General features: G+C 46.4%; 1 protein-coding gene across 1 annotated transcript in view; it reads right to left on the bottom strand.

Annotated features, from left to right (window-relative positions):
* FAM171A1 (family with sequence similarity 171 member A1) overlaps positions 1 to 13,769 on the bottom strand; it is a 49,031-nt gene that overhangs the window by 2,356 nt on the left and 32,906 nt on the right. Inside the window, exons 5-6 of the mRNA XM_012803368.2 lie at positions 3,203 to 3,319; positions 622 to 736 (exon numbers count right to left, since the gene is read on the bottom strand). Coding sequence (XP_012658822.1) covers positions 622 to 736; positions 3,203 to 3,319 — 232 coding nt within the window. The remainder of the gene's footprint in view (positions 1 to 621; positions 737 to 3,202; positions 3,320 to 13,769) is intronic.

Here is a 13,769-nt window from a genome sequence, read left to right as displayed (position 1 = left end):
ACAAGAAGAGTTTCTAATTTTTCCCTGAAGCATTATCATCTCTTAACCAACATTTGGGGGATACTCTGCATGAATCTCGGGACAATTTTCAATCTTCCTTTTTTTTCAGTAACTCCCCTCCTAAGCAATGATCTATAGCACGCCTTGTACAACCTATTTATGCCTTGGCTCATTAGATCAGAAATTTGAATTCTTCGGGCCTTTTTCTTGAGAAAAAAATGTACCTGGGTTTAGAAAAAGAAAAAAAAACCCTCCATAACAAGGTTTCCAAATATCTATTACACTAGACATTCTATTTTTTTTTTTTTTGGAGACAGAGCCTCAAGCTGTCCCCCTGGGTAGAGTGCCGTGGTATCACAGCTCACAGCAACCTCCAACTCCTGGGCTCAAGCGAGTTTCCTGCTTCCGCCTCCCAAGTAGCTGGGACCACAGGCGCTCACCACAACACCCGGCCATTTTTTGGTTGCAGCCGTCATTGTTGTTTGGCGGGCCCAGGCTGGATTCAAACCTGCCACCTTAGGTGTACGTGGCTGGCGCGTTAGCCACTTGAGCCGCAGGCGCCGAGCCTGCACTAGACATTCTAAGTGAAAAAAGATATTACCAAAATGGTTAACACTTTACCTGCAATAATATAAAAGGAGACACAGCAGAACCAAAAGTATGAAAGCCATCCCTCCTAAAATGGCCAAAAGGAACACTGTGTGGTACGTGGTGATGTCCTGCGTGGCAGCGGGACCTAGAAGGTCAGAAAATGGCATTTTAGGTTTTTAAAAATACATTTGAAGTAAAAAGAGGGGTAAGGCATTGGGAATGTAGTATATTTTACTCTTCCTGGCTGGGGCACAGAACCATGGCCAGAGGAAAACACCCTTTGGATGATGTGCTTGTGGTGCCACCTTCATTTTATTCCATGGTTCACCTGACTGTTGTGGAAGGGTCTGTGGTCAGTGGCACTCTGAGAACGCAAATATGAAATGTGCTTGTGTCAAAGGGCCCTCCCTAGCCAAGAAGTGAGCCTGACTTGGTAGAAAGTGCAGCATTCTATGTCTATACTCTTTTACTAAAAGAAGAGAGATGCTGCTTGGTGCCTGTAGCTCAGCGGCTAGGGCTCCAGCCACATACATCAGAGCTGGCAGGTTCGAACCCAGCCTGGGCCTGCCAAATAACAATGATAATTATAACAAAAACAAAAAATAGCCAGGCACTGTGGCAGGCACCTGTAGTCTTAGCTACTCGGGAGGCTGAGGCAAGAGAATCGCCTAAGCCCAAGAGCTGGAGATTGCTGTGAGCTGTGACACCATGGCACTCTACCAAGGGCCACAAAGTGAGACTCTGTCTCTTAAAAAAAAAAAAAGATCTTTTTAAAGAGACAAATCTCTTTATTTAAAAACTAGATAAATTCAGGACTTGCCAGTTTTTAAAAAGAGTGATATTATTTGAGTTCAAAAGATAACCCCCTCTCTTTCAAATATAATTTACTTGAATGGAGCGGGAAGATGAAGTTAAAGTGAACAAAGATTGGAAAAAGAGCTGACACCTTTATCCTTACAGGTTCAGAGAAACTACTTTTAAAACAAAGACAACCTCCATAGGTGTTGGCAAAGCCTTGTCAGAGGTCACTATGATATCTGGAGTACGCATAAAAATCATTTACCAAATATGAACATCTGAAGTCTGGTCCTTCAAGTACTCAAAGTGTTTTAACCTCTGCCACTGGAATTCTCTGCAAAACCCAAGGCCATACCTCAGGGAATTAAGGAACAAAACTCTAATTATCTTCTTCAGGGCTCAGGAAAACAATAGCACTGTAATTTGGTTTTAATAAAAGTGATGGCTGTGAGGTTGACAACCTGTGTATCCCTGTGTTAAACAGCAGCAGGGCTGTGCTGTAGACGCTGTTTGTAGCTCTGGGTCTTTTAGCCGCCACTAGGAAGCTCCCAGGGGACCTACGTCTGGCAGTTTCTGCCTCCTTCCCTTACAAAAGCATGTACAAATCAGCTGCAGGGTGGGAAAACTGACAGCCAAGTTTATGTGAAATATATCTAAAATAAAAGTTTGTTCTAATGCACGGGCTTCGCAGCCTCTACTTTGGAGGGAAGGAGTTTTTCTTCCTCCCTCTTATTTCCTATTTCAGCTACTTTTAACTTTGGAGAACCAGACATTTCTCTACCTGCTTCATGTTTTGATTGCTGTTGAAACAACAGTGTCAAGGGAAACACATGACTCTTAAAACACAGATGTGAAGTTTAAATTCTATCAGGTTGGGCCTAGACAGTTCCTGTGATGTTTCGACACCCATCTGGGAACCAATGGCCTCCGGGAAATCAGTTACTTTGGGAGTCTATGCGCTAATTCCATTGCCAAAATATTTTGAACATTCATGGTGGAACTGCCTTCTTGGTTAATTTAAAGAGATCCTTTTTAATTCATGGCACATTCTGACCTAGCTCCATCATCTACTTTATTACCCAGTTTGGGAAGCGCGTGACTTTGAGATGTGTAAAAGAAAACTATCAAAGGTGCCCTCTGAGCATCAAGATTTGCCCCCGATGAAGAGATTTCCTAATGAAAATGGTTCAAGTAATTCAGATTCTAAAAGCATCTTGAGCAAAGAAAGCCATCACTGGAAAGAGTTCTCTAATTTGAAAAAGAACAATTCTGGAATACTTACGGGGGTATCAATAGTGTTATAAACAGTCACGTTTGGAGAGACATGACTTAATGTACATATCTTAAATGGAGATGAATATTCTTTGAGATAAGAAACGATCGGTTTGCTTTTAGCCCTTTTGGACATGACCGACCGGGCTTTTCGTCCCCAGTGGTGACTTTCTCCTAGTGCCTCTGCCTCTCCCAGCACATCCACTCCCAGCCGCCAGACCACAGCTGTTTGAGGAATTAGGGAGGAGGTCCACCCGCCTCTGTGGGCTTTTGAGTAAGAATTCCCTACGGCAGCTGTCTGCACAAAATAGGGCCCTGAGACAAAACTATTTTCTGTGCATTATTCTTATCCTAGATGGGAGAGTTCCAAGCAGAACTCCCCCACGCCCATGAAATACTGTGTCATCCTCATTTCATTTTCAGACTACTGACTACGATGTGATCTCCCTGCTGAAGTTATTTTCAAGAGCACACTCAGCCTGAACCCTCAAAGACCAAACAAATCAATCCGCATCATCGTGAGGTGTTGGCCTCATGTTACCTGGGATGGGAGGGGACATCGCTGCCACCCAGTACCCCAGCTGGGGGGCAATGTACGTCCAGGTCAGCTGGCTGCCTTCTTGGTGCACGAGGCCCAGACCGCTCTTCAGCCACGTTCCTGTGGGATGGAGAAGGGAACTTTAACCACATACATGTTAAACTCCCATGTCCTGTTGTAAAAGGCACCTTCCTTGTCATGTTCATGGTCATGTTCATGTCCATGACCCACAAGATGGCCAGACTGTCATTCAGGGGCCACACACAGCTCTCAGCAGAAATTCTGCTCAACGTCCCTCCAGGGAAAAGGTGAGCAACTTCAGTTTTTCTTTGCATTCCCAATTAAATTCCTTTTAGCCACTTTATCCAACATCTCTCCAGCCAAACACAGATAATTTTAGCAAGAAGCCTTTAGGGTTCAAAAGTAGAATAAAGGCAGCCTGATAGGAGTTGGTGGGAGTGCAAAGGAGAGGGAGACCCAGCTCTGTTTATGCTGTTTATCCTTGATCAAGTAAGCCAGTTTCCTATCCTCAATCACAGGCTGCCTATATCAGAATGACTTAGGGAAGTTTTTCTAAAAAATAATATAGATTCCTGGATCTCATCATTGCAAATTCTGACCCAGTAACCTTGGCTTAAATGGGTATTTTAGAAAGCTTCTAGTTTGTCCTGATGCGGGGAAATAGCAAATAAATCAAGCTCTGTCTTCCTGTTACTGCTTTAGTTTTTAACATTACCACGCACCTGCTGTGTACTAGCTAGTGACAGCACGAGTGGCCCATACACATTATCTGTAATTCTCACAATGACCCCACAGAGTAGGACTTATTTTCCCTTTTTGGATGAAGGCCCTCAAGATGGGTGAATTTTTTACCCTCTCCCTCTGCCCTCCCTCCTTTCTTTTGACAGCATCTCACTCTGCAGCCCTTGGTAGAGTGCCGTAGCATCATCATAGCTCACAGCAATCTCAAACTCCTGGGCTCAAGCGATCCTCCTGTCTCAGCCTCCTGAGTAGCTGAGACTACGGGTCCCTGCCACAACACCTGGCTAATTTTCCCTATTTTTAGTAGAGATGGCGGTGGCGGGTCTCGCTTTTGCTCAGACTGATCTCCTGAGCCCAAGGGATCATCTTCCCACCTCAGCCTCCCAGAGTGCTGGAATCATAGGTGTGAGCCACTGAGCCCAGCCCATAAAACTTTTCTGAGGCCTGTGTGTTGCAGAGAGCAGAGCAGGAATAGAACCTGGGGCTGCCTGGCCTCTGCCCAGCCACCCTGCGTTTCCTATAAACCTTTCAGCATTTGATTGTATGTTTACTTTGTAAAGTTTCTAGGAGTAGAAACTGTTTCTGGTTGAAGATTAACTTGCCCAAGCTTGCTGGGTGGTTTCCCAGCCGCGAACAAATGCTTTTTGCTAGGCTGAGCAGGGCATCTGCAGAGAGCCCTGCCCTGAGGCCTGCAACGGGAGCTGTGAGCAGCAGGCAAGGGCGAGTGGGCTGTGCCTCCACGGCACGAGCACCCACCTTCACCTCACCGCATGGAAATGTTGCCACCTACACAGGGCTCCTGTAAGGCTCACCTGGCTCCTAAGATCGTCTCCATCTGAAATGGCTTGTGGGTGTCCTTGCGGCACTCAAGGCCTAAACTGATGCGCCATGTGTCACCTACAGTCATGTGGCATTCACTAATGGGAACACATTCTGAGAAGTACCCTGTTGTTGCTGTGTGAACACCCCCGAGTGTCCTCCACAAGCCTAGCTGGCACAGCTTCTGCACACCTGGGCTGCGTGGCGTGGCCTGGCGCTCCCACATACCGTGCTGAGTGCTGCAGGCAGCTAGAACACAGTGGTAAGGATTTGTGTAGCTAAACAAATCTGAACACAGAAAAGGCACAGCAAAAATATGCAATTACAATCTTACCGACCACTGTTATACATGCAGTCCATCACTGCACATGACTATCTTTTACCTCTGGGTCTGCAAAAGCTTGCCTTTCTTAACTGTACACATCAGAGAAGCAGCAAGGATGGATTCCCCCCTGCCCCAAGAAAGAAATACCACTTGGGCTGCTTGGCGGCCTTATCAGTTGCCATGGTAACAGTCAAAGGCAGTGGGTGGAAAGGCGTCTGTGGTGATGCCTCCCCAGTGGCAGCCCCTCCGCTGCTCCCACCAAGACCCACACAGGGGGGAGGTGGGAGAGCCTGCATCAGCAAACTCTGCATGGGACCTCTCCATGCCCCAAGCTACCTCACCCCTCCAGGGGCTCTGGGGTCAGGTTAGAGCAAAACTGAAGCAAGAAGCTTCCTACAATAACACTGCGTTACTGAGGATGCTCAGTTTCCTGTCCTTCAGCACACAGACCTAGAGCTGGCTCAGCTGGGGCTACCAACCCTCCAGGAAACAGGGACAGAAGACCTTGGCACATTAAGATAAAGCGTTTCGGCTCGGCGCCTATAGCTCAACTGGCTAAGGCGCCAGCCACGTACACCTAAGGTGGCGGGTTCGAATCCCCAGCCCGGACCCGCCAAACAACGACGGCTGCAACCAAAAAATGGCCGGGCGTTGTGGCGGGCGCCTGTGGTCTCAGCTACCTGGGAGGCGGAGGCAGGAGACTCGCTTAAGCCCAGGAGTTGGAGGTTGCTGTGAGCTGTAATGCCACGGCACTCTACCCAGGGGGACAGCTTGAGGCTCTGTCTCAAAAAAAAAAAAAAAAAAAAAGATAAAGCGTTTCTCTGCTGGGTGAGAAAGTTTCCCTGGAGGCAAACTGGGTTGTGTGCACCAAGGTTTCCATCCCTCCCTTTCTCCACTCATCTTGTGGCTTACAGACCTCAGCCCCAACTGCACACGGCCCACAGCAGCCCCTGTGTCACTCGGCACCAGCCGGGAGGTGACCATGCACCTGTGGTCTACACCTTCCAGGGATCGGATTCCCCAGTCACTGCTCTTCAACCTGAGCAGGTGGGTGGGCTCTGCTGAAGGGCCCAGGGGATGAGAGCTGGAAGCTGGGTCCTAGGTCCTGCTTCATCATGAGAAAGTCACCTAGCTTTCTCCCTAAGGGGTTCTGCCTTCTACAACACAAGAAAACCAGCTGAAACAGACTAAGTACTTTCACATTACAAGTGGGTAGACACATTCCCCACCAAGTTTAAATGTCCCCAAGTCCCTCCTGGGAGGCTCATGGTCTGGCCAGGGTAGTGGTGGTGCTGGTGGAAGCCAGAAGGGCCACAGACAAAGATGACACAGCTTCCTTGGGAGTCCAGCGAGGAAGCAGTGGCTTTGGGGTGGAGGGAGGTCTGGGATGAATTAGCTCTGATGAACAGGCTGGTGTGCCTGCCGGGGAAGGCAGAGAGGGAGCCAGGAGGACGAGGAGGTCATCTCCCCTCTGCAGGGAACAGTGTGCACAAAGCGTGGAATGGCAGGCATGCAAGATGCACGGTGATGCAGCCTGAGCAGGAGGCAGCAGCTGGGCCTGGGCTGGACAGGGTTTGGGGTTCACCAAGGAATGGCTTCACAAGGGCCTGGAAGTGAAGGCACATGTGGTCATACTTTCCAGTCGGCGACTTCGCCTGCACTTATGCCTTCAACCTCTGTCTCTTCCCCCTCTTCCAAAAATCTACCCATCTTTCAAGAGTCCGATCATGCATGCGTGTTTCCAGAGGCTTTCTAGAAGAAATGCATCTTCCATTTTTGAAACGCACATGCTGCCTCTAGTTTCTAACCTGTTGTCAGTCTCACTTCTCTGACAACTGTAAGCCTGGGGGTGTGGGTCCCATCTCACATTCCAACATCTTTTTCTTAGCTCCTAGAATGTCCACAGAGTGGGAACGCCACAGTCCTCTGGAGTGAGTGATAACTCAGGGCCACAGTGATGATCAGCTAGAACCCTAGGTTCCACCACATTGATGCCACAGGGATACAGAGGTGGGGGTTGCAGAGTTGTTTGGTCTGGTGCTAATAGTCCCGCCTGCCCTCGTGCTTACTCGCCTTTCCATTATCACATTTGTCCCCCCACCAGCAGTGACCCCCCAGCTTTCCACAGAGGGGAGTGCGCTACTGGAAAACCCACAGCTTTCCTTATTCTAATCATCTGGAATTACACACGTGGGCAGTGTCGCTGCTGGGAGAGTAAGACGAAGACACGGGACCCAAAAGCCCCAAATCCAAGTTCACTTTCGCTTTTCTCCCACACCGCAAGCTCAGATCAGCTTTTGTCTGAACTGTCATTCTGTAGAATTAACCCTTACCTGATGGAAAGATTCCGAGATATTTTCAAGAATAAGCAGTTGGTTAAACAGCAGCCTAATTTTTTGAAAACGAGGGTAAGTGTTCAGCTGGCAAAGTTCACCACGTATAAAGCACCGTGAGCTCTTAATTTGCAAGCTACGTTTAATGTCAATGATTATTACACACTGCCAGGCAGGAAAAGATAAGCTTTCTGCCTGACCATGAGATCTGATGGGTTTTGCAGCAATAGCCAACAGTGCCACTTTCATGCTTGGTTACCAAGCAGTAATGAAATTAACTTTTATTTGCAACATATCAAGAAAAGTGAGCTCACAAATTCATGAAAAAGGGCCCCAAACACAATGTCTAATTTGAATACAACCTAAGGAGATCAGAACTATCTTGCTTTTTTTTTTTTTTTTGTCTGGAAACCCCTCTGTGGCAGCCACATGACCTTTCTCGGCATTTGGTAACAAACAGAAAAATTGGATATTGTGAGCACCATTAATTTTGAAAGGAAAATTGAAAGTGAAAACCTACATTTTAACAGAACGTATATTGATGCTGGCATTGTGCACGGTGGCCAATGTACAGGCACAGAGGTCACTGCTTGTGTTAACATGGGGATGTGTTACCAGCTCGGATCTCGGAGCATTGGGCAGATAAACGTCCAGAACTATGAAGGGTCAGTAGATGGCACCGAGGACTTCCCTGGCCTGATTCCAGCCTTGCCACTTCCCTGTGGTGTGAGCTGAGGATGACACAGAAGAGAAACTGAGCCTCTGGAGAAACCCTGGAGCTGCCGGCTTCCCATTTCTATTCTTATTTTCTTTTTGAGACAGAGTCTCACTCTGTCACTTGGGTAGAGTGCTGTGGTGTCATCATAGCTCACAGCAACCTCAAACTGTTAGGCTCAGGCGATCCTCCTGCCTCAGTCTCCCAAGTACCACTTCGCATTCTTTTTTTTTTTAATTTCAGATTAATACGAGGGTACAGACAATTAGGTAACGATGTTTGCAACTTCACAATTCCTTTGCCAAGTGAACAATAAAGGGCCTTATCCTTTCAACACTTGGGGTTGGGTATTGTGTGTCTCATAGGTGATACATTCTAACAGGTCTCTGTTTCTCTGAAAGAGGCTGGAGTCAATTCTATTGGGTCTGTAACTTGGGACTCAGGAAGAAATTCCATAGCCACTCAAAAATTCCATCTTGAGCGGGGCATGGTGGCTCACACCTATAATCCTAGCACTCTGAGAGACCAAGGTGGGTGGACTGTTTGAGGAACTGACTTTCGAGACCAGCCTAAGCAAGAGCAAGACCCTGTCTCTTAAAAAAAAATTAGCTGGCCGTTGTGGCAGGAGCCTGTAGTCACAGCTATTTGTGAGGCTGAGGCAAGAGGATCACGTGAGCCTAAGAGTTTGAGGTTGGCTCAAACCCAGGCCACAGCACTCTATCCAGGGTGACAAAGTAAGACCCTGTCTCAAAAAACAAACAAACAAAAAAAACCGAAAAAATCCCATCTTGAAAAATTCTGTCAATTAATAGGTGATTATTCCCACAACACAGTGTGAATACAGTCATTCCTACTCCGACACATAAATTTTCACTGTTAAATATCTGGGAATGTCTATCTATCTCTCTATCTAATTATTTATTTAGTTAGTTAGTTACTGAGTGCCATGGCATCATAGCTCACAGCAACCTCAAACTCTTAAGCGATTCTCTTGCTTCAGCCTCCCAAATAGCTGGGATGACAGGTGCCCATCACAATGCCCGACTATTTTTTAGAGATGGGGTCTCGCTCTTGCTCAGGCTGGTCTTGAACTCCTGAGCTCAGGTGATCTACCTGCCTGGGTCTCCCAAAGTGCTGGGATTATAGGCGTGAGCTACCACGCCCGGCCCTTCTGGGAACATTTAGGCTGAGAGGTGAGGTCATCTGTGCTGCTGCAGGTAGGAGTTGGGACAGTAGAACCTGCTGTTCTCTTGCTTCTCAGCTCTTGGTTGTGAACCTGCCGCTCTTCCACATGCCTCCCTTGGCTGTGATGGCTTTGGATGAATGACTTGCACAGAGTGAACATTCGCTCATCTGAGGTCTAATCATCTTAACAGGCGCACACCTCTCAGACCCAGGCAAACACTCATCGTCATCATTGGGCTATTCCAGATCCCTGAATGTATCGGATTTCTCTAAAAGCCAGATGACTTACTTTTCGGGACTTTCATCCACATTATCTGAAGCTACAACCTCGACTGTAATTTTCTACCAACTATTCATATAGAATTATCAAGATCTCTAAGTCTACTTTATGACATGCTGTAACAACACTGGCATAGAATTCTCCTACGGTCAAAATACAAAACTCCATCAGCCCTTAAAGGGCTGTTCATCAGGACGGCAGAAACAGGATCAATTTCTACACTTAGGGTATTGTCTAGTAGCCTTACTCCTCCCACCCACCAAATTAAAATCCTTGGCTTTGAATAGCGAGGTTTCCTCCTCTGGAATTATTTTTCCAGGAAATTGGTGAGGAATAAACATTCCCTGTTAATTACATAGCCAAGTATTTGCCTGGTGGTCAATTATCTGATCATTCCTGCCGAAAGCAATCAAAGCGAAGGGCCAGAGTTATGTGCAGATGGTTGGATTCTTATAGCTTTGGGCAAGTACATCTCGGGACTGGTTTAAACAAGAATAAAATTAAGGGCAACTCACTCTAACCGATGACCTCCTGTACTCGGCATTCGATCACAGACATGTCGAATATTAGAAATTAAAACGAAGAGTCTGTATTCAGCTGGAACATATTCCCTGGGTATTTTTGGAGTAGTTTGAGAGAAAGAGATTTTTAAAAATAAATTTAATCTAAGCAACTGATTTTCTTTTTTTCTGTAAGCTGAGTTATCAAAAGACTTACTGAAATAAGTTTTAGGGAAGAAGTGGTTATGGGAATCCATAAAGATTCTGGCCGAGTTAAGAAAAAGTTTCTGCCTTAAATAGATAGAAGTATCAGGATACATAATAGCATTAATACAATTTAAGGGGAGAATTCTGAATGTACAAAAGGTATATATAAATTTCCAGAAAGGAGTGTAAGAATATGACCTAATTGGCCCCATCTGTGGAGAAATTTTGTTCATTAACCACTATGTCGGATGCCCATCTGGTTAATTCCATGTCAGAAGGGACTGGATGGAGGAAGTGGATGGTGGGTGGCATAGCTATCAGTCCCCAGCATAGAAAAAGGATAGTGTAACAACGACATTTGTAAACATCTGGAGAGGCTCGGCGCCTATAGCTCAACCGGCTAAGGCGCCAGCCACGTACACCTAAGGTGGCGGGTTCGAATCCCCAGCCCGGACCCGCCAAACAACAATGACGGCTGCAACCAAAAAATAGCCGGGTGCTGTGGCGGGCGCCTGTGGTCCCAGCTACTTGGGAGGCGGAGGCAGGAGACTCGCTTGAGCCCAGGAGTTGGAGGTTGCTGTGAGCTATAATGCCACGGCACTCTACCCAGGGGGACAGCTTGAGGCTCTGTCTCAAAAAAAAAAAAAAAAAAAAAACATCTGGAGAGAGATGGCAAGATGCCCTCCAACAGGGCTTGCTGAAGAGCTTATGCATGTGGAGAGTTTGTTAGATGCATATTCTGATCCAGTGGGTCTGCAGGAAAAGCCCCAGAGCACATTGTTCCAGAGTTCCCAGTTGCTGGTGATGGGAAGGCCTCATGCTGTGCTTTTGTGGGTACCTGGCAATTCTTTCCAGGAGACCCTGAGGCCATTTCCCTCAGTGTGGCCATATTGTATCAACTAAGCCAGTGCTTGAAGCAACTTCAGAAATATTTCTGATACTGTAAAGAAGGAATCTAGGTACTTGTCAGACTACAGGGCAGGGGTCAGCAAACACAAATGTCTACAGGTACCACCAGGGCCCTGATTAGAGGGGAAAAGGCTGCTTAGTGACTTGGCTGCTGCAACTGTGGCCAGTGGTTCCCACTGCCCAGGATGTTCTGTCCCAAAGACATTCTCATGTTAAGCTTCTGAGGGCTCTGGGATCTCAGCTCAAATGTCACCACCCAAAGGCTCTGACCAGCCAGTGGTCCTCTTTGACATCCCCCTGCTTAATTCTCTTGAATTCAACTGGCTCACTGTCTGTCTCCTTCTAGAACAATAGCCTCATAATTGCAGGGTTCCTCTCTGACTGTGTTGCCCCTGTTTTATCCTGGGAGCCAACAATAGAGTATTGTCTGGCTCGAAGATGTTCAATAAATATCTGCTGACCAAATGCATCATTCGATTTTTTTCCCCCAAGAGAAGCCAGGAATAGAATTCCTTTGGAAATCTTTCCATTTCAAATGTTGGCAGAAAATATAAACCCAACAAACAAACAAACATCCCCAAACCAATAGTATGGGGCCAAAATATATCTGGGAATGGGGTGTTGTTTTGCATGCCCGGATCAGTTCATTATTCTATTAAGCCACAGTGGGTCTTGGCATTTAAGCAGGAATGCACAGACATCTGATACCCTGGAAAAGGAAGGGGATTTGGATCTGAGGGATCACGATTTGCGTCCCCTTCTCTGTTTCCTAGGATAACCCACAAGTGCGTGGACACTCAACTGTGCCGGCTTCAGCTTCTTTCTGATAAAGACAGATGGCAGCTCCTTACACCTCCAGGGTCATTTTGAGCAGAATGATGAAAAGTGTTGGTTTATATTAATAGCAACACCTGTTTTCCTGATGGATTAACTCAACTGAGTAGATTTTAAAAAGTGTTTTTTGAAATGATGTGAATTGTGATCTTATTTTCCTTTCTTTTTTTTTAATTGAGACACAGTCTCACTTTGTTACCCTTAGTAGAGTGCCGTGGCAGCACAGCTCACAACAACCTACAACTCTTGGGCTCAAGCGATTCTCTTGCCTCAGCCTCCCTAGTAGCTGGTACTACAGGCACCTGCCACAATGCCTGGCTATTTTTTTTTAGGAGGCCCAGACTGTGTTCAAACCCACCAGCCCGGGAGCATGTGGCTGGTGCCCTAACCACTGGGAAACCACCCCCCCATCTTATTTTTCTTTTTGTTCAATTCAGGCAAACTTCAAACTGCATATTGGAATTGTCTAGGCTGCTGTGTACAACCCCATCTAGGCATCATACTACAGGGCAAGGCAGGTGCTTCTGCAGAAACCGCTGACGAGGGACATTCTGTACATGCTGAATTGGTTCAGGCTGTATGTGCATGTGGACGTGTGTATATGCAAGTAGAGGAGACCCTCTGTGAGCTGACCACCCCAGGGACTGTCACAAACTGGTCAACATGCAGAGGTGGTCCACATAAGGAACTAGGCCTACTGTACTGATACATACATGTGGGACATGTCCAGTCTATGAAAATCAGGTCAACTTGAGGAGATGGTCAGCATAGGGAGGTGGCAAGCTTTGAAGGTTCTAACATAATTTCAAAAGGGTGATTCAAGGGAAGAGGCAGAAAGACCCACAATATTAAGAACGTAGCACATGGCTGGCAATGCACAGGATGCTTCATATATGTCTATCACACTTCTGTTTCATACAACCTTGGAAGGTAGGTTTTACAGATCTCCTTTTTGAGGGTAGAAACTTAGGTCCAGAGAAGTTATTTAGTACTTTGCCCAAGGACAAGCCCCCTCCTAACATGTGCAGAACATAAGAATTCTCACGCCTGATGAATGCACAGAACCACTTTCAACAGAGAAGGGAATTCCCATACAAACTTGACCTTATCTAAAAAAATCATAATATGTATTACACGGTGCTAATATAAAAGGGCTTACAGCCCAGACAAAAGTATAAAACTAAATTTATAAACAGGAAGAGAAGTAAGGCTATAGTTTCAAAATAAACTTCAAATTTAAAACACCTATTTAGTGCAGTAGCTGATGACATATAGCTGAACTGAACTTGCACTCGCCATATAAACATGACAAAAATAGCTAGGTGGGGTTTCTTTTGATCTTGGCACGACTATGGTTTGATTATCTCTCACCCTTCTCAAGCTGAACTTCCTGTAAAACTTTCCTTCTGTCTCTCACATACCCTAATTCCACTTTTCCTTTGTGCGCTGAGAAGGTATCATTTATGTATGTGCCTGGTGTCTACCCCTGAGCAGCTCTCAATAGGCCTGTGCCATCAAATAGTTTGCTCATACCCGCAAATCCAGGCAATGACTTTATCTGGTTGTTTAAAATTCTGAATTGAGGCTCGGCGCATATAGCTCAACTGGCTAAGGCACCAGCCACATACACCTAAGGTGGCGGGTTCGAATCCCCAGCCCAGACCCGCCAAACAACAATGACGGCTGCAACCAAAAAATAGC

Source organism: Otolemur garnettii, unplaced genomic scaffold (genome assembly GCF_000181295.1).
Source record: "Otolemur garnettii isolate 467f Iridium unplaced genomic scaffold, OtoGar3 scaffold00019, whole genome shotgun sequence".
NCBI lineage: Eukaryota > Metazoa > Chordata > Mammalia > Primates > Galagidae > Otolemur > Otolemur garnettii.
The sequence above is the reverse complement of the archived record's forward strand: the minus strand, read 5'-3'. Positions and strand labels throughout refer to the sequence as shown.